The 20918-nt window shown below is 35.5% G+C and overlaps 1 protein-coding gene across 1 annotated transcript in view; it reads right to left on the bottom strand.

Moving 5' to 3' along the window:
* LOC150081033 (uncharacterized) overlaps positions 1-20918 on the bottom strand; it is a 278288-nt gene that overhangs the window by 93616 nt on the left and 163754 nt on the right. The window contains exons 13-14 of the mRNA XM_090380894.1: positions 12257-12351; positions 6665-6792 (exon numbers count right to left, since the gene is read on the bottom strand). Of these exons, the coding sequence (XP_090237020.1) occupies positions 6665-6792; positions 12257-12351 (223 nt within the window). The remainder of the gene's footprint in view (positions 1-6664; positions 6793-12256; positions 12352-20918) is intronic.

Here is a 20918-nt window from a genome sequence, read left to right as displayed (position 1 = left end):
CTCTGAATGGGGTTAGTAACATGAATAAAGGTGGAATTTCACTGTTATAAAGAATTCCAGGACAATGAGGCCATAAATTCAAATTTTGGAGATTTAGGTTTAGATTAGATTGTAGGAAGTTCTCTTTTAGCCAGAGAGTCGTTGATTGCTGAAACAAATTGTCCTCACAGGTAGTTCAGGCTGAAAGTTTGAATAAATTCAAAGGTCAACTGGATGGTTACCTATGTGAGGAGGGATGCATATAATTTGTATTTTCTTATCTACACTTTTTTTTTGCCAGTGCAGAAAAAGCCTGTGGCTTCCTTGCACTACATGATGAATACTGTTATAATTTTACCAGCAGGGATAAGGAGGTGATTATCCCATTGTGTAAGGCAATGTTTGGGCCACTTCTTGAGTACTGTATACAGGTCTGGAAGCCTAATTTTAGGAAGGTCATAAATCTGTAGGAATGAGTGCAGATAAGGGAAACGAGATTGGTGAGAGTAGGGTTGCCATCCATCCTCTTTTTTTTTTTTTTTTTTTTTTTTTTTTACGTATTATGGACTGTCTGGGAGGAATTTCTAAAATTTGGAAAATATCCGGAATTTTAGCTGTTAAATTTGAAATTCTCTTGATCCTTATCATTGGTAAAATTTGTAAGGCATACACCAATCAGCTTTGCATAAGTAATCCCAAGAACTCCACTTCCGGCTGTAAACAATGCAAATTGAGGAGTTTATGATGCATTCAGAGTTAATGACATTTTGTTCGTGCAGTTTTACTTTCTCACTCTATTTTTTTTTTTTTATATTCTAATTTACATTCTTGGTGATTAGACAATTCAAAATAAATTTCCTCTCGTTATTTATTTTATCTGAAATTCATTCTAATTAAGTGAATTTATTCTAAATTAAAATTACGATTCCACATTTTTTTAATTAAGAGATCTCACATTTTCTATTTTTCTCTCAGCAGTTCGTATAAACAATTTGATTCATCCAGCTTCAATTCGTTGTATTTATTTATGAGTAAGCATAGTTTTTGTATGTGATATTTCTTAATTATCAGTTGATGAAGTAATCAGTCACTTCTTCAAATAATTTTTTATTTCTACTATTTAAACTAAAATAATTCCTTAAGTTACATAAAATCAGGAATACCCATTATGTCAAAAAGGAAGTGCAAGTTTACGAATGACCAGGTTTTCGAAGGGGAAGAGTAGATGAGGAGGCGGAATGCATTGTTTGCGGTCCAGAAAGCTACATTTCTGTTGCTAACAAGAGTTCAGGTGATTTGAACATCCACATGAATTCAGAGAAACTTAAGAAGAACATTAGATTCAAAAAATTTCTGCATCAGCATGTTTGGGAGGCAACTAGAGGGAGTAATACACTTGATTTGATTATCAGTAGTGATTCTTCATGCATTAAGAATCTGCAGATAAATGAACCACTAGGTGGCAGTGATCACAGTGTGCTGAAGTGGGATTTATTCAAAGAGGTAACTACCATTAGGGGTAAAGGGAAGGGTTATTGCTTTTGTAAAGGCGACTACAATGGACTGAGACAGTATTTAAATTCTATACAGTGGGACCTACTGATGATGTTACCAACAGCAAATTCAAAATGGGAAGCATTCAAAGAACTTATCTTGGAAGCTACTAGGCTTTACATACCAACTAAGAAATATTGTTCAAGGTTTAGGCCTAAATGGATGTCAGATGAACTAATGAGCATTGAGCATGCTCAAAATCATTAGTTCAACTCAGACTGCTGAGTGTCTGCTCAGGTAGCTAACAAACTAAATGAATATTGTGCATCGACATTCACACATGAGGAGTTATTCAGCGAGGGGAATGCCAGAGGTGTATTCAACTCTGGCAGTAAGCTAGAGAATCTTGTAATAACTGAGAGTAAAGTGGAGGAGAAATTGTTGAAGATAAACACAAGAAAGGCACCTGGGGTGGATGGGATCTATCCAGTTATATTAAAGGAGGCAGCAAAGGAAGTAAGCAAACCCTTAGCCATAATTCTGAGAGCTTACTTGGACTCAGGGGAGGTACCCATGGACTGGACATGTGCAAATGTGACCCCAATTCACAAAGGAGGATCAAAGGCTGACACAAGTAATTATAGGCCTGTGAGTTTAACTTCTGTTCCCGGAAAATTAATGGAGGCACTGGTTAAAGAAGCACTGCAGGATCATCTAGACAAGATTTCGGTTATAGCTCAAACACAGCATGGTTTTGTTAAGGGAAAGTCTTGCCTGACCAATTTGATTTGATACTATGATGCAGTTACAAAAGAACTGGATGCAGGGAATAACTTTGATATTATATACTTGGATCTTAAAAAGGCTTTTGATACTGTTGCACATGGAAGACTGCTGCACAAATTGGAGCAGTGTGGCATTGGAGGCAAATTGCTGCTATGGATAAAGGGGTGGTTGAGGGGGAGAAGACAGAGAGTGGTAATCAATGGACACTGCTCATCGTGGACTAATGTTATTAGTGGAGTCCCTCAGGGTTCAGTATTGGGTCCATTATTGTTTTCTGTATTTATAAATGCTATTAATGATGGTATATCAAGCTTAATGTCCAAGTTTGCAGATGATACAAAGGTTGGCAGGGTTGTCAAGGACACTACTGACACTATGCTGCTGCAACAGGATGTGGAAAGGTTGAGCAGATGGACTGAGAGGTGGCAAATAAAGTTTAACATTGACAAATGTAAAGTACTACATATGGGAAACAGCAACCCCAGAGCAACGTATCAACTCTGTCGTACTACACTGACAGTGGCAGAGAATGAAAGGGACCTGGGGGTAGTTGTGCAGGCAGATATGACGTTCTCTGAGCCGTGCAGACGGGCTGCAAGAGTAGCTCATGTTGTATTGTCAATGATATATAGGAATTTTTCTAGCAGGAATAAGGAGGTGATTATTCTCTTGTATAAAGCAATGGTCAGGCCACACCTAGAGTACTGCATACAGGCCTTTAGGCCTCATTTCAAGAAGAATATAGAGCTGCTGGAACGAGTACGGAGAAGGGCAACAAGATTAGTGAATGGAACAAAGGGGTGCTCTTACGAAGAAAGGCTTAAATTTTGCAAATTACAGTGTCTGGAGACTAGGCACTGGTGAGGTGATCTGATAGAGGTGTATAAAGCCTTGAATGGTTTGAGCATGCTCAATGCTGATGGGATTCTTCCTCTTGCTCAGAATAATCACCTGAGAAGGCATAAATTCAAATTGAGGAAAGACAGATGTAGGATAGATGTGCGGAAATTTTCCTTTAGCCAGCGGGAAGTTGGTTGGTGGAACAGACTTCCATTCCTTGTTGTGGAAGTTGATAGCCTAAATAAATTTAAGGCTCAGCTGGACAGGTATTTCGAACGAACAGAGGGGTGAAGTGGAAGTGGTTATTTTTTATTTATTTTTTTGGCTGATGCTGCATAAGCTTGCTTTCTTGCATCAAATGCCTCTACTAATGCTAATATGTTGCAGCAAGGTAACAGAATTTTTAGTAAACACCCCTAAAAGGCTTGATGCAAGAGTTTCTGTTGCTGAAGGTACCCTTGCCTTTCATACAGTGGCACATCACCACAGCTATAAATCAATGTCTTGTACAACAGAATTATTAAAGTCGATATGTTCTGATTCAGATATTGCTAGGAGGTTATCTTGCGCAAAAACAAAGACTGAAGCCATAATTAATTCTGTCTTAGCAGTCCATTCAGTTGAAGAAGTTGTTAAGTCCCTGCAGAATGTACAGTTTTTTATAGTTTCCACTGACACCATTAATCATGGATTTCTGAAAATTTTTCCTATTCTTGCGCATCATTTGACTTGATAAATGGTGGCTCAAAGAGTAAGCTAATAGAATTAAATAGTAAGCCAGATGAGACTGCAGCTACTGTTTCTGGCTATGTTTATGAGACCTAGTGTAAAAGTGGCCTGGATAAGAAAAATATTGCATTTGGTGGAGATAATTGTAACACCGTGTTTTGAGGAGTGTGGAGATACAATGGGAATAATGTATTTTCAAATTTACAAAGATTATTTGGTTAATCGCTAATAGGAGTGGGCTGCCCTGCCCACATTCTGCATAACTGAATCCAGCATGGAGCAGATGCGTTTTTTAATTATTTCAGTGTCTACACTGTATGTTGAAAACCTAAAAAAATTATGTGAATTTACAGAGGTTACTTATAAAAAACTTCTGTATCACAGCAGAACACACTGGCTTTCTCTATTACTTGTACTTGAAAAGATTATAAGTATTTATTCAGCCCTAAAGTCTTTCTTTTTGTCTCAAGAAATCCCCCAAGATTTTAAAACTTTTCTTTGAAAATGAGTTTAGTGAAACTTATCTTGTTCATTGCCAAACTGTATTGTCACTCTTCAATTCATAAATAATGAGCATTGAAAGGAATGACAATTCTTTGATAGAAGTTATTGAAGCTCTTGCTTCCGTAAGGATATTCTGTCAGAAAGAAGTAAATGTCAGTGGAGAAGAGGCAAGAAGAATTACAAGAAGAAAGATATAAAGAGAAACATGGAATTTTCAGAAGAAATATCCAGAACTTATATTCATCATGAACTGAATACTTGGACATGTGGTTGAAATCACTGGAAGAAGTTTCTTCATTCAGGCGGATGTCTTTAAGAGAGCCACTTGAATGGGATAGTATGGTTTCAACAATTAGGTACCTTCATACAAAAGGAGTGTGTGTGGATGATGTGAACTGCTTTGATCAGTTTTGTAATTTAAAAAAAAAATTGTAGCAGAAATTAAGGATACTGATATTTCTGTTCCTTGTAATGTAAGGTGGGCTATTATTTTAGCCACTGTAAGAATGAAGAGTTTTTCACAGAGCTGTTAATAATTGCTCAATTTTTCTTTTCCATACCACCACATAATGCATTTATTGAAAGTTTTCAATGATGGAGATGCAGTGGTCTAAGGATAGAAATTCATTTACTGTGGATTCAATTAAGAGACTAATACTTACAAAATTCAATTTCAGTTACATGCTGTGTAAAGATTTCTATTCATTCATATATATATATATCCAAGTATGAAAAAGCAAATAGAAAATGTTATAATAAATATAAATATTATAATAAATATATATATATATATATATATATATATATATATATATATATATATATATATATATAACAAAAACATAGATTTACAGAGAAAAATTGCACCAGTGGAAAAATATAAAAGAAATGTAGAGAACAGCAAATAAATTAAGCTGAGAAAAAAAAAAAAAAAAAACATTTTTTTTTCATTCATACCATAATTCAATTTTTTGTGTATCATTTTTTACAAATTAAGCAATCTGCACAAGAATGGTACGCATGAATTATGTTAATTTAAGGGATTTGAGCTATTCAATAAAATATTAAACATGTTATTACTTTGCCAGTGACTGTGTTATTACCCCATAATAAACCCCATTATCATAATAAACTGTTATTAAAGGCTTAGGCATTTTTGAAAAGACTAAGAGAATGTCAGCTATAGTTTGGTAAACTAGGGAAAGGCATCCTCAAAAGTCCGGATTTTTCTGCCCAAATGCCCTCATTTTTAAGGTTAGAGAAGTGGCAGCCTTGGGTGAGGGGAACACAGGATGCTCAAACCAAGAAAGGCTTCAGTTCTGCAAACTGCAGCATCTGGAGACTGGACACCTGTGAGGAGATCTGATTGAGGTTTTTAAAGCTCTTAATGGATTAAGTAAGCTCAATGGTGATGGCATCTCTCCTTTTGTTCTGATTATACACAAAGGTATATAAATTCAAATTGAGGAAGTGGGTAGTTAGAATAAATTTAAGGAGGATCCAGACAAATTATTAGAAGGTTTGGAAAGGTTATTATTTATTTATTTATTTATTATTTGGTTTTTAGGAGCATTAGCAGCTAAGGCCATATTGCTCTGGGGGGGGATATGTGGTGGTCATGCCCTGACCTTTCCGCATCCTCCATATTTGGTGGACACGGGCTCGAACCCAGGTCTAATCAAGAAGCGTGTGCTACGCACTGCTGCTCCTGCCCACTTGGCTATGGAGGCGCCATTTGGACAGGTGATGTGGGAAGAATGAAAAAAAATTAAATGTAGAAAGTTTGTAGAGGCAATGATAATAAGGGCACAATGGACTGTCACTTTGGTTTAACCAAGACCATTGGTCTTTCGTCTGAAAGCAGTGCTGAACATGATCATATTTGTGTTCAGCACTATGAAAAACATATACTTAAAATACAAGAAAAAAAAAGTTTAAATTAATTTATATCTATAATACAAAAGTTTTATTTATTAGTTATATAGGTGTTAAAACAGTGAAAAAAAAAAAAAAAAAGAGAGAGAGAATACATAATTTTACATGCAAATCATCTCAATTTTTCCCTTGCGAAATTTAGTGTTCAATTTTATTTTGTGTGTGCATGTACAATAATCTTTTGTGCACAGTTTTACTCTGTGTGTGTGTGTGTGTGTGTGTGTGTGTGTGTGTGTGTGTGTGTGTGTGTGTGTGTGTGTGTGTGTGAAAGAGAGAGAGAGATCTTTTTTACTATTTTGATAGTTAAGCCATGATGAAAAATACTGATTAAAAGAAAAAACCTTATGAACTAGTAATATACTTTAGCAAGATTCTGAAACTATGGCAATTAACTTACTATTTTCAGTGATTCTTGGGCACAAAAGAAATAGAAGAATTTTCCTAATAAGTTTCTTCTTAGTGTGATTTATGTCTATCCGTAAGCTTAAAATAATTGCGATCTTTTGCACCATTTTGTGACTTAAGCTGGAGGATAAATAAATAAAAATATACGTTAAAAGTTATAAATTTTAGAAAAATTTAATTTAATGCAATTATTAACTCATTGATATAATATTGTGTTTTGTCACAAGAAAATCAAGCACTTAGAAATAAAAAGAAAATATATAAAATGAGATTCAGAAGCAAAAAATTCCAAAGTGACAAATAAAAAAAAAAAAAAAACCAACACTAAACCTGTATAAATGGCCATTTGCTAGTCACATCTCCATATTTTATCGATGTTGCCCATCTTTGTGTTGTAATGGAATATAATTCCTAGTTTAAAAGCAACATCCCGATTCTAAATGTTTACATCATGATGCCATTTTGATAGACAGAAAATTAATGTAATTTTTCTTTAGAACAGTGGGGGACTGGCTGTAAAGTGTTTCCAAGCCATACCACTGCCACACTAATGAAAAAAAAAAGGGGGGTTTCCTTTTTTTTTTATACTGATTCATTTTGCATATTATTGATTTAATTTGCTTAATACTGATTTATATTATATTTATTCTATATTTACAACTGCTGTTATAAATGAGATGTTATATAACACGGCTGTATATGCAAATCATCAGAACAAAGAAATGTACCGCTCTGAAGCTGGTTCTCATTGTTTACATATAAACAGTGATCCACACATACAGAAACACAGTGAAAGCCTTCTCCTAACTGCTGGAGGATGATTAGATTCTGAAAAAGCAAGATTGGCTCCAGTTTCTAGTCTCATGTGCTTTTAGTAGTGTTTATTCACAATGAATAGAAAATAATTTATTAAAAAAAAAATCTTTGTTGAAGTCATGCAACAGTGAATTTGAAATTAAATGACTAGACAAGACTATAGCTGATTTAAACATTGTGGAAAAGCAATATTTTAACAAAAAAAAAAAAAAAGTTTATTTTGGCTCTCCTAGCTAAAATTACTAGTTAAAATCTACTAGCTAAAATCTGAAGCAGCATGCTACTGCTTCAGAATATAGGATATTGGGGTGGAGATGATAATATTACAGAAACAAACACAAACTTCACTGGTATCTTATGACATTTATACCATTTTCAAACTGTCTATTTTCAAACATAGAACTGTATGTAGTAGCAACATTTCTTTGTTTATTTTGACACTTTTGAAATCACCAGTGGCGTCTACAGCTTCAGTATATAGGATACTGGGTAGGAAATGTTGATGCTAAACAGACAAACTTCACTGGTATCTTAATGACAACAGTACCTTCAACAACAGTATCTTCTCTCTGCATAATGTGCAAGGATTATGTTAATGCTGTCGTTTATCTTTCAAGTATCTTTATATGTCACCAAATATTGGATCGTACTGATTGTACGTATTGGATCGTATCAATAATGGATCGTACTGAACCATGCTCAATGACAGATCCACTGAAAGCATTTTTAGTGACTCTCCTCATATTTCAAAGGTAGCTGTCAGCAACAGGAGTCCAATAAAAATGCAGATTCACAAAAGAAATCTAAAATGTTCTAGAAACAGTTAATCAAAAGAGTGAGTAAACATTCATAAATAATGGATAAATAATTCATAAATGGTGAATAAAGTGTGGGCTTCTTTTCCATTTTCCAAATTTATAAAATTTTTCTTTATATAACAATACAAAAAATGCTATTAGTACTTTGCTTAGAATAACCCTAATTATAGCATAAACTTGTTTCATGGTAAACAGTATTTCTTTTTCATAATAGTGTTGAATAGATAACCACATTTGTCTAAAGTTACTTTTGTTATGGACATATCATAGGCCACTTCATTTTCATTGCACCCTCTGCTTTGATTTCCATGTTCTGTCCTATTTTTCTTAAGTATGTTGTAGTTTATTCTGCATTTGATTAGCATTAATTAATTGATTCAAATCTGATTTAACATTTATTTGCACATTAGCCAAGGAAAACAAGGTGAATGAATGGTCTTGAAATTTCTGCATTTTTAACATTTTGAACAAATCAGTGCATTGTCAACCCAACAGACATACTAATCAACCCAACGGAACAGATCTGTGTAATACTGGGGCTTATGTAGTGAGAAATAATACAACAGCTAAGAGCAGTCATAAAGCAACTCTTATTTAACTTGTTTCTTTCACCAAAAACGTTTTCTCTACACATACACACAGACTACAAACCCTCCTTTACAAAAAAAAAAAAAAAAAAAAAAAATTGCGCGTGTACCCTGTATGCACAAAAGATGTTTTATGGATAACCATCTTTGATGACACCTACTAAATTTCAAACAGCTAGAACCAAAATCATGAACGATGAAATTTATGCTCACATCTGCTACTTACTCTACCAAATCAATGTTAGTGATAATAGGATACATACACCTGCTGCTTTACCAAATCAACATTTGTAAGAGGTTATGTCAATAGCCTAATTACCCATTTGATCGTTGCCATATACCTATATTGTTGCCATGCAACAATATAAGTATTTGTATTGTTACAATCATACTGGATCATGTTACTCTATCATGCTTTGTCACAAATTAAACATGCAACACTAACGAGATCTGCAAGAAACAACAGTATCCATGCATAATACGCCATTGAAACTATGATTTTGCTCAGGATCTCAATGAGTATAAGCACAAGACTGTAATGCTGCACATTCCATTTTGCTATGAGGAAACAGAGATGCTGTCAGAGATGAAGTATGTCAAGCTCTACGACAACAATGAATAGCTCATACTAGAACAGCATAAATTGTATGAATCGGACTTGGACATTTGTAAAATGATTGAAATATGTAAGACGATGTGTCAAGACAACGACAACGGTGACCTTGACAAAGCATGTGGTAACGACCTGCATAGCCTTGTAATGTGACTGCGAGAAGACCTCTTTCAAAACTTTTACAATCATCCAAACAGCGAGATGAATGAGGATCTAAAGCTCGCCACGCTCAACCGACTCAGCGCAATTGCAAAGAAACATGAAAACTTGATGACCAATGAGGACTTCTGCAACTTAATGAGAATGGCCAGTGACAAGCAAAAGATTCTACTCATACATGTAATTTGGAGTCTTATCTCCCAATCGTGAACAGATTCAAATATTCTTCACTGGTCCAGCTGACTGCAGAAAACATTTATGATTCGCCTCTTGATGGAAATATACAACCGCTTCAGTAATACAGATGGGTACTGTAATGCCTACATTACATGCGCTTCAACTGGTAAGGCTGCCATTACAATAGATGGAACTACAGTGCCCTCAAGATATCCATTTCTCTGGTTAACAAAAGGTTTCTGCCCTGGGTGACAATGGTTAGCAAAAAGCCACACAAAGTAGTATGCCCCAAATCATGAAGGGTTTTCCCACAACCAGCTGGTTTATGTCAGCTCTGAGCACATCCAAGATCACCTCCCATGATCCTTTATCCGATCTCCTCTCCCGACTTCATTATTCTTTGTTATGAAATGGAAATGATGTCATTTCCATTTCATTTACAGAAATTCATGAAAAGTTAAGTTTTTCTTCTCGATTTCAATCAGGTGTTTATTTTATTTTTTTGATGTTCATTATGTACGTATTAAGAATTTCCTTATCCCAACTGCAGGATAACAATGATGGCATTGTCATCCTGCAGTTGGGATAAGGGAAAACATTGATTTCTAATCGCAGAGCTCAGCCACATTACCACAAATAAATTTGTTAACCTGAAAACAGTATTTCCTGGGAAGTGGACTAGAAGAGAAGGGCTAATAAGTTTTATAGATTTTGTAGCTCCTACAATCCTTTGACCTGACTCCTTTGCTCTCTTAGATTTTACTCTCTGGGAATTCGGAAAAAAATTAGGTACATGGTCCGTTCCAGAGACCATTATGGAACTTTGTGAATAAATCAACTGCAGAGATATATTATGCTGAACGGGGAGGAATTGGATTATGGGTAGCAGGTCAATAGAGCAAATAAAGGTGCCCACACTGAACACTTGTAATTAAAACTTGATTATTCCATTGTATAAGGCAATGGTCAGGCCACACCCAGAGTACTGTATACAGGTCTGGAGGCCTCATTTCAAGAAGGATGTAGAGCTGCTGGAACGAGTACAGAGAAGGGCAACAAGATTAGTGAATGGAACAAAGGGGTGCTCTTACAAAGAAAGGGTTAAGTTTTGCAAATTACAGTGTCTGGAGACTAGGCACCAGCGAGGTGATCTGATAGAGGTGTATAAAGCCTTGAATGGTTTAAGCATGCTCAATGCTGATGGGATTCTTCCTCTAGCTCAGAAAAATCACCTGAGAGGGCATAAATTCAAATTGAGGAAAGACAGATGTAGGATAGACGTGCGGAAATTTGCCTTTAGCCAGCGGGTGGTTGGTTGGTGGAACAGACTTCCATCCCTTGTGGTGGAGGTTGATAGCCTAAATAAGTTTAAGGCTCAGCTGGACAGGTATTTTGAACGAACAGAGGGGTGAAGTGGAAGTGGGATTTTTTTTTTTTTTTTTTTTGCCTGATGCTGCATAAGCTTGCTTTCTTGCATCAAATGCCTCTACTAATGCTAATGCTAAAGATATTCTCTATCACCCAATGTCTATCACTCTCTATCCTCTATCTTCACACAATGTTTTAATTTTGTAAAGAAGGTTTTGGGACCCCCTGTATATATGCATAAGGCATATGCACATTAAAAAAAAAAAACTTAATAAACACCTTACTGAAATCTGGAAGAAAAATTAAAAACTTTCTATGAAACTATCAAAACATGTGATTTATGGAAATCTTGTGTTAGAAGACAGAAGATATACAAATTGACTATTGGTGTCTCTGTAGCCGGGTGGGCAGGAGCAGCAGTGTGCAGCACACGCTTCTTGATTAGACCGGGGTTTGAGCCTGTGACCACCAAATACAGAGGATGCGGAAAGGTCAGGGAATGACCACCACATATCCCCGGAGCAATATGGCCTTAGTTGCTAATGCTCCTAAAAACCAAATAACAATTGACTATTAAACATCTTTTACTATTAGTATATAAACCAATACTATCAAAGCATTGTTTTCAATTAAAGATGATTAATGCATTAGAGTGTCTGCAGTGTAGACAAGGAGAACAAACATGCCACACTTTGAATGAACTGGATGAGCATTTTTGATATGCTACATGCTCAAGAGATGGGAGACCAATTACAATTCAGAATTCTTACAATTCCATAAATTTTTAAGCCATTTATCAGTAAATATGTGAAGCTTGGCCTTTCAATATGCAGTTAGACATTTTTAATGAAGAACCAAATAACACACTAAACTTTTGACTGTTATCTGTAGACGAGGTAATTTTTAAATTCTCGAAATTAAACATTGTTTTAAAGATACAAAAAACTCTAAGCAACTTTTCTTAATATGGATACAAAAAAAATATTAAATAAATAACAAAAAAAATAATAATTTAATCAGAATATCATTGCTGAACTTTATCTTACGTTTTTAGGAATTCTTTCCTGGCCTTAAATTCAACTGAATCCTCATCAAAAGGAAATCCATTGAATTCAATAATATTTGCTCTAATTGCCGTAATCTAGAAATAATTCAAACAAAAAACATTATTGGAAATATATTAATAACATGGTATATACATATATTTTATGCAATTGAGGAAACCCTGTATTTGCTACATACATGACAATAACATGAAAAAATAATAATGTCTCTTTTCTATTATTACAGAACATTTATACTAAGACAATGGAAAATGAAATATGATTAAAAGTGTGATATTTCAAATTCTAAATCAAAAATATGTATATAAATATTATATACCAAATAATAAAAATTAAAGTTCCTTTAAAAGTCAAACCCATGTCACAAGATGCACTCGAGCAGCATCTGGAACCAACTTGAAACAAATGGTATGGCCAAATATAAAACCAATATTAATAAAAATTAAAATGTTTTAGTAATTTAGATGCCAAATATGCAACACACTTGAAGTGTCTAAAATTTTACAAATCACTAAAACTTCTACATGATCAACCACAAAGGCAGCAAGCAACCTTTTCAACATCATTTGGTGAGTTTACCAAAAACTCACCAAAGTTCATGTGATGAACAGGGATTGTCATTCATTTGAAGAGATCTGGGTGTTAAGTCCTTTGGACAGCACTTCAACTTGGTAGTTTACCAATCTCAAACAGGAGTAAGATTGTGCCCCAATGAATTATTCCAGGCTTTTCATCCCACATAACATGCAAATCAGTCTATGAACAAAGGCTGATTTCCATGTTGTGTACAGACAAATAAACACAATTACCCAATATAGTTTAAGCTAATGATGTACCTAAACCCAACAACTGCGAGATGGTATTTGTATAGAATTTTTTTTTGTAGGGGGGGGGATGTGCACAAAGGACACAGATTAAACACTACTGACATGTCATTTGGTATAAAGTTCCAGAAGAATATTCTCAAGTACAGAAATTTTAAAAAGGATAAGAGCTGCCAAGATTTATCAAAATGCTTCTGTGGGGTGGGGAAGGGAACAGGAGTGATATAAAATAGGAATTGATCTTAAACCATGATGGGGCCCAACAATACATGCAATATGTAAAATTTAGTGTCTATCTGACTTTTTTTTTTTCAAGTAATACCTGCAACATACTTATTTTATATTTTATGTTATTTTATACATATTCCTTACATTTCAAAGAAATGAAGCACACTAAAATGTGTGTCAATCTTTGATTTCCTTGAAGCCCAACATACTTCTACTTAAGTACAGAGATAACTCAAAATTTTAAAGGCCTGAATTTCTATTGGCCCAACTTTAATAAAAGTTAGAATGGCTTGACAAATCTTTTAGAAAGATTTGTCAAGAGACCCAAATATAAAATTTTATTGAAACCATTCACTAGAAGCTTACCTAGCATTTTTCTGCCTTTGGATTTTTGGATATTCTATTAGACATGAACTGATTTTGATTATTTCAAGAAGGATATGCAGACTTGGCTGCCAGGCACATTTCCAAAGTTTCACCAGAAAGATAACATCTGAACTCAATTTCTGGTTTTCTAACCTGGCTGAACATTCTCTCATACTCAGCACTGCTATGAGAAATTTTTAAAATGCTAAGCATGACTGGGAATTATCTGTTTTATTGTGAGCTTCCTTATGCACTTACCAGTGCCCCAACCAAAGGCCATTCTAAGGAAAGATTCTACTTTCATAACAGAATATGGTGGGTTATCAGAAAACTGAGAACCTACCAGATGCTAATAGAACTGATGCTGAAAAACATCTGTTGCTTCATCTATTTCTTTATCTTTTAATGACACCATGAAATAGCTTGTCAAAAAAAAAATAAATTTAATTTGAAAATGATGCACTCCCAACTGATGAAATCTATGCTACCTTGGCATTTATAAGAACATCATTTTAAAATGGGAACTTATGCACTATGTAGTGTCATGCAGCAATAAAGCAAAAAAAATAAAGCACTGAGTAAAAGAACAGAATCTTCTATTATTTTAGATTCTCCATAATCTTTGTAGTATAAACATATTATTAAATTAGAATTCTCCCTCTAGTTTAATCTGCTATGGTAATCAATTTCCAAAATGCAAATGGAAGGTCTGAAAACCATTGGTAAAATAAATTTGAAAATAACATTTGTTGACATACATGAGTAATGATATCTGTACATGGACATAAGACAGGTTAGATTGAAGAGCTATGTTTAGATTTTCAAATATTGGTATGACATTTAAAAGAAATGAGCAAACCCCTTTATTGAAGCCAGAAGAGACAAACATGAACAGACTTTCTGCATGAGTTAGGATAACATGTCTAGAATTATCAGCTTGCTTGGCCTGTTTAGGATTGCTTTTACTAGAAGTTTTAAATTCAGAAATTCTTTTTCTTCAGTTGATCTTTTTGTCTGCTTTCAAAACTTTTGGATAATGAACTAGATGTGAATATAAGTCAGCACCATTCACTAGTGATCACTTCTACTTTAATTTGGCAATTCTGAAAACTTCTCACATTGCTTTTCTCACCACTTCTAATACTTCTTCTTTAAACAGACTTATCAAAGCTTACCATTGTTCTACCAGTGTAGAACATATGTTCAATTACAACTGAGAATAGTAGTTAACACACAACGTATTCAATTCAGATCTCTAAGAAATCTGGATTAATTGTCTTGATAACTGCAAGCATCTTGAAAAGGGATTTGTGCTTGCTGACTCTGTAGGTAGAGAGTCCCAGTACCACAAGTCAATATCAGATTTATTCAATGCATCAATGATATCATTGAGAAAGTGCTGCTTGAAAGATGACAGCTTCTGCAGATTTGGGCAGAGCACTGAACAAAACTTGGCTGCCTGGACAGAACTGTAGACACAAACATTCTGGCCTAATTTGTGACATTTTTTTTAGAATGGTCCTATATTTATGCAACAAATCATTAGTTCATGTATATTTAATATTATGAGTCTCCACATGACATAATGCTCTCTTCAGCTCCCTTAAAGTCTGACAATCTTAAAGTCAGAAAATCTTATTCATTTTCCTCAAAAGGAGTCTCCTATTAAATCTTTTTGAACCAGAGCAGTGTGCACACTTGACTACTCTATTCTGGGGCCCAAAATCAGGTGGCATCACCTGGCAGATTACTAAATACTTGAGTGCCTGATAAGTTCCCAGTTTTATTTCTCTAGAGCAGCGGTTCCCAACTGGTGGCTAGTAAATCCCTGGGATTTTGCAAAAGTGTTCCGGGGGGGGGGGGTTAAATTTTGAAATGGCATCTGCTTAGATTTACATAGGTAAATTTAACTCATAACTGATAATAAACAATAGAGTAAAATAAAATTAAATATAAGGTAAAAAATTGCCAACAAAAGAAACCACATCTCCCACAATTCCTTATAATTAGTTTACTATCTTATATTGTATCTCAGTATATCGTGTGAATTAAAGTTTTCCATACTAAATTTTTTTTCATTCTCAAAGACCCATTATTATGTATAGGTACTTAATAATTTTTATTATTACACAATATCACTTATAAAAAACAAATCCTAGATAATCGATTTCCTGGTTAATCCAAAAATATCAAAGTCCCTGACATACGTTCCAGGACTCCTTACTTCGTCGAGTTTTACGTAACTTGCGAATGACTAATAACATATTGCTACTATATTATTATTGAAAAATTTGAATTCCACGCAATACTTGATAATGTTTGGCCATTTTGATATATCCTTATTATATTGATTCCTTAGAGATTTAACAGATGCACCATTTTCAAACTTTTGAATAATTTCAAGTTTTTGTTTAACTGAAAACACAACTGTTTTGTGTTTACCCATCATTTTTGCGATTTCTAAAAAAAATTTTTTTTTACTGTAAAAAAAATTTTGATATCCCTGACATAAATAACAAAACAAAATTTGTCCTTTTGCGCCGCGATAGAACACAATAATCAACACGATGCACTAAAACAAACTAAACATTTGGTCTCTCTCTCGCTCTTTTTTTTTTTTTTTTTTTTTTTGAGCAGAGGGTGTGAAGACAGTGGGGATTGCAAGATAATAGGTACACTAATCTCCCAATGATGACTTATAATTCCGCTTGTCGTTTATTTACGACTTGCAAAATATCCATTTATACCTATTCTAGTTATTACTTGAATTTTTTGATTTTTCTTTGCTTTTTTTTAAATTTGGAGTCTTGAAGTGTCCCGGTTAATCCGATCCTGGTTAATCACGAGTCTGCCGTATATGATTTCAGAGAATATAGGATTAGTGGTTCGCAATAAAAATATTATGTTGAAAGGGGTTCATGAGTCGAAAAAGGTTGGGAACTGCTGCTCTAGAGCAAGCACACACATTCAGCGCTAGTTTAAGGGGCAAGCCAGTGTAACATTGGCTCAGAGCACCAAAGTTTAGAAGAGCTGAAGTTTGAAAGTATAACTGAAAATATATCCCTCTGAAATCAACAAGCAAGAAGTGAACATTTTAAAAAAATGTTCCCTTCTTTTGAATTCTATATAGGAAATTAAGGTCACAATTTTTTACCATATAAAAAAAAAAAAAAAAAAAAAAGCTATTAAAGCAAATTTATCTGCTGTATAAGCAGATAAATTTGTTTTATCTGCTTATACAGCAAACAAATTGTTTGGGATGGCATATTGAGCCAAATAAACATTATGGGCAAGGCCCTCAGGGGTCAAATCTAAAAATAAAATAAGTTGTCTTCCTGATTTCAAAATTAATAGAATACCTTAAAAATTCTGTTTTAAGGCTACAAACAGGACAGTTGAAGAATTTTGAGCCATTGAAAATGGATAAGTTTATTTTTAAAAATTTTAGTCATTTTTTATTTAATTATCATACCAACTTGTGTTCAATAAATAGTTTTTTTAATAGTTTTTCTAATCATATTCATTAATTTATTTTAAAATATAGCCAGGATTTGGTGAGTTTCAACTTAACATTCATAGAGGAGCTTTTCTTATCCATGATTTTGGCATGAATATTGTATCATAATAGTGCATCATAGCAATAACTGTAGTGTTTTTATTGTTATAAATAAGTAGCTCGAAGGTTCTAGTCATGTAGGCTGGCAATTTTCTTTTTTCCTTCTTTTTTTTTCCTGCTAAGAAATTAGAAAGGCAGCAGTGTTATTTAAAACATAATAGCACAGCATGTACTACATGACAAAATCTTGTAACAGCATGCATCATTTTAAATTTGAAATGAGCAGACACAAGGGCAGCAAAACAAAAAGCTCAAAGCAATGGGTATGCTTTGGCTCAGGAGAGAGAGCTGTCGATGGTGGTTCTCTTGCAAATCATACTCACATTTGTTGTGCTAAATGTGGCCTTTTAACTGAGTTATCTGTTGTGGAACATGATACAGCAAAGGGGATTTCTTTGCCTGCTTTCACTGCAGAGAATATGAGGACGTTAGATGCCAAGTGAGTGCTCTAACAGGATTATGAGGGCTTGAGGAACATGGTTGATGCCCTTGAAGAAATTTAAAAGGGACCCATTCAAGCACACAGCTATCCCGCATAGTGCTAAAGACAACACTCGAGCAATGCAAGTCACAATGAGATCCTCCATGGAAGAGTGCACAGGACTCACAGAAGATATCCTGTTGTTTGTAACTCTATTTGTCAGGGAAGTAGGAAATATGCTTTGTAAAAAGGACAGGTGGAATAGGACCAGAATATGTCAGCCTCTGGCAAAAAGTTGATGACATAGAGCAGCTATCAGCTTTTAATGGTACAAACCATGATATTGTTGTATACATTAGTACACATGATATTAAAAATAGGAGATCTGAGGATTTCCTTAAAAGTACAGGGCAATGTTGAGCAAAATTCACAAGTTAGGAGTTAAAAAGTATCTTCAATTCTGCCTTGACACGATAGGAGGGAGAACATGATGAGAGCCTTGCCAATCAAATTTGGCTCTGGAGAGACTGTGCAGGACTCATGGGGTAGAAATTTTCTCAGCATGGTCAGTGCTTGTGAACAGGAGAGACTGTTTTTACAGGAATGGAATATGCTTAAACAGAAAGGGTGCAAGATTATTTGATGATTCTATCAAAGCAGCTTTAAGTGAGTTGAGAAATTGCTAGCTCGGGGGAATACACAAATTAACAGATTAACAATAGGGGAAGGTGTTGGGCATTTCAAAGCCTGCTGAGAATCCTCATGGAAAAAATACATGGGTTGTTTTAGGGTTACTAAGAGTAAAAAAAGGTGCATGTATACTTGGGCATACACTAATGCTAGGGTATAGAGAATAAATCTGATGAATGCAAAGTACAGATAAAGTGACTATTTCCAAACACTGTGGGGATATCATAGATGTGGTGTTGTTCGGGCATGAGGGATGAAGAATTTGAATATGGGAAGTAAAATGTGTACAGAAAGTACAAAATGTGTTTATGTTTTATGACAGTCGTTGGGGTTTCCTCCATTAGCCACTGTAGCATCTGTATGAGGCATGTGCCAATGCCAGCAGTGTGGTAAGTGTGGGTGCATAGGGTGGTGTTTGCCTGCTCCTGGTGTCTTCACAGGCATAGGGCACAGAACAAGTTTGTTCACTGCCTCACATCCCTAGCCACATGGAGGCATGACAGGGTCCAAGTTGCATCGATGGTATGCTCAGGAAGAAGTTCCTCTGGAGAGGAGCCTCCCACAGTCCCTTCCCCCAAAAAGTGAGTGTGATGTTATTGTTATTTGGTTTTTAGGAGCATTAGCAACTAAGGCCATATTGCTCTGGGATATGCGGTGGTCATTCCCTGACCTTTCCGCATCCTCCGTATTTGGTGGTGACGGGCTTGAACCCCGGTCTAATCAAGAAGCGTGTGCTATGCACTGCTGCTCCTTCCCACCTGGCTACGGAGGCGCCAAGTGAGTGTGAAAGGAAGATTGTATGTCAGTAGGAGAAGTGAGGTGAGGTGTAAATTTTTAGACAGTAGGGGATGGAAGAGAGGCATCCCTTGGGAAAAGTAGAGTTAGGACAGTGGAATCCTTTGGTTCCAATCAGCATTCTTCAGCTTGGCATTGTGCTTTGGTCTTTGTCATTGTAGGTGAGTGTCCAAATTGGTGTCCGTCTGTATCTGGGTTCTCTTTACAGTAGTAAGGATTCTTCACCTGTGTTTGAAGAGGCCACCCACAAAGTCAGCGAATGAGGTTAATCTTTGAGTCAAGATGAGATTTTTGAAGTTTCCTTGATCATAGGGGCTTAGAGGGGAACAGGCATTCTGTATGTTATCAGACACTCAGTCTAAAACACTGATGGATCCAATATCTTTCTATTTCAGAAGATTTAGGAGAAGTCCAGTTGGCCTGCCTCCCTAAAATCCACTCATGCACACCTCTGTTACATCACTTAGGTGGCAATGAATGTGTAGAGTGGTTCTCTTCAAGACGCCTGGTCAGTGTGAAGAGGAAAAGACCAAACCCTCCAGCATATGACAGCATGACGAAACAAATGGCCCTCAGTAGCTAGCGGCTTTCACTTCCCCTCTTACAGCAGTGAGAGGGTCAGAGTGTAAGCAGAGGGTGCTAAGAATCTCTGGGTACGACCAGGCTGCCATGCATGGAACTTGGCCTGTTACAATGCAAGATTGCTCATTGGTGAAATTAGGATATTAGAGCTGGAAAAGGAATTAGAAAATGTGAATTGGAATATTATCAGTTTGGTTGAAACAAGAAGAAGAAATGAATCACTTATAAGTTTATCAAGTGGAAATCTGCTGTACACCAATGGAAACAGTGAAAGGAATGAAGGTGGAGTTGGCTTTCTGGTTCCATAAAGATGTAAAAAACAACATTTTGGAATTCAAAAGTACATCACCAAGGGTGTCAAGACTACTACTCATTCATTGGCACCTCCATAGCCAGGTGGGCAGGAGCAGCAGTGCGTAGCACCCACTTCTTGATTAGACCGGGGTTCGAGCCCTTGACCACCAAATACGGAGGATGCAGAAAGGTCAGGGAATGACCACCGCATATCCCCGGAGCAATATGGCCTTAGTTGCTAATGCTCCTAACAACCAAAATGCGTTTAGGGATAAAGCCTCAAGCTGCAAGCAAATTTAGACTATGTATATATTAAGTGCAATAGCATCATTAATACACATTTATATTTATAAGGTGGCATCGTTTTAAGTTATACCTCATATTGTGAATACCTTCACAACGAGTTGCCATGATATTGCACTACTTCGAATAAGTAACGCTTCACCTAAGGAGAAGACTAATGTTACTTATTCTCAGATAGGCAAAACTGTTTTGCCATCATTGCATCACTTGGGCACCTACCCACCCACCGAAGAAGGGCCAAATAGCCCTGAAACGGTGCCGTCTGGGTGATGGTACCTATCTTAACATTAGTCTTCTCCTTAGGTGAAGCATTACTTATTCGAAGAAGTGCAATATCATGGCAACTCGTTGTGAAGGTATTCACAATATGAGATATAACTTAAAACGATGCCGCCTTATAAATATTCTGTTTATTCAGAAATTGCTGTGTATTAATGATGCTATTGCATTTAATATATACATAGCCTAAAAACCAAACAATAACAACAACTACTCGGGATTTCTAAGAGGTACAAGCTAAAGGTT

Source organism: Mastigoproctus giganteus, chromosome 9 (assembly GCF_048544385.1).
Source record: "Mastigoproctus giganteus isolate SK-2022 chromosome 9, ASM4854438v1, whole genome shotgun sequence".
Taxonomy (NCBI): domain Eukaryota; kingdom Metazoa; phylum Arthropoda; class Arachnida; order Uropygi; family Thelyphonidae; genus Mastigoproctus; species Mastigoproctus giganteus.
Note: the sequence above shows the minus strand (reverse complement) of the source record. Positions and strands in the feature narration are given on the sequence as shown.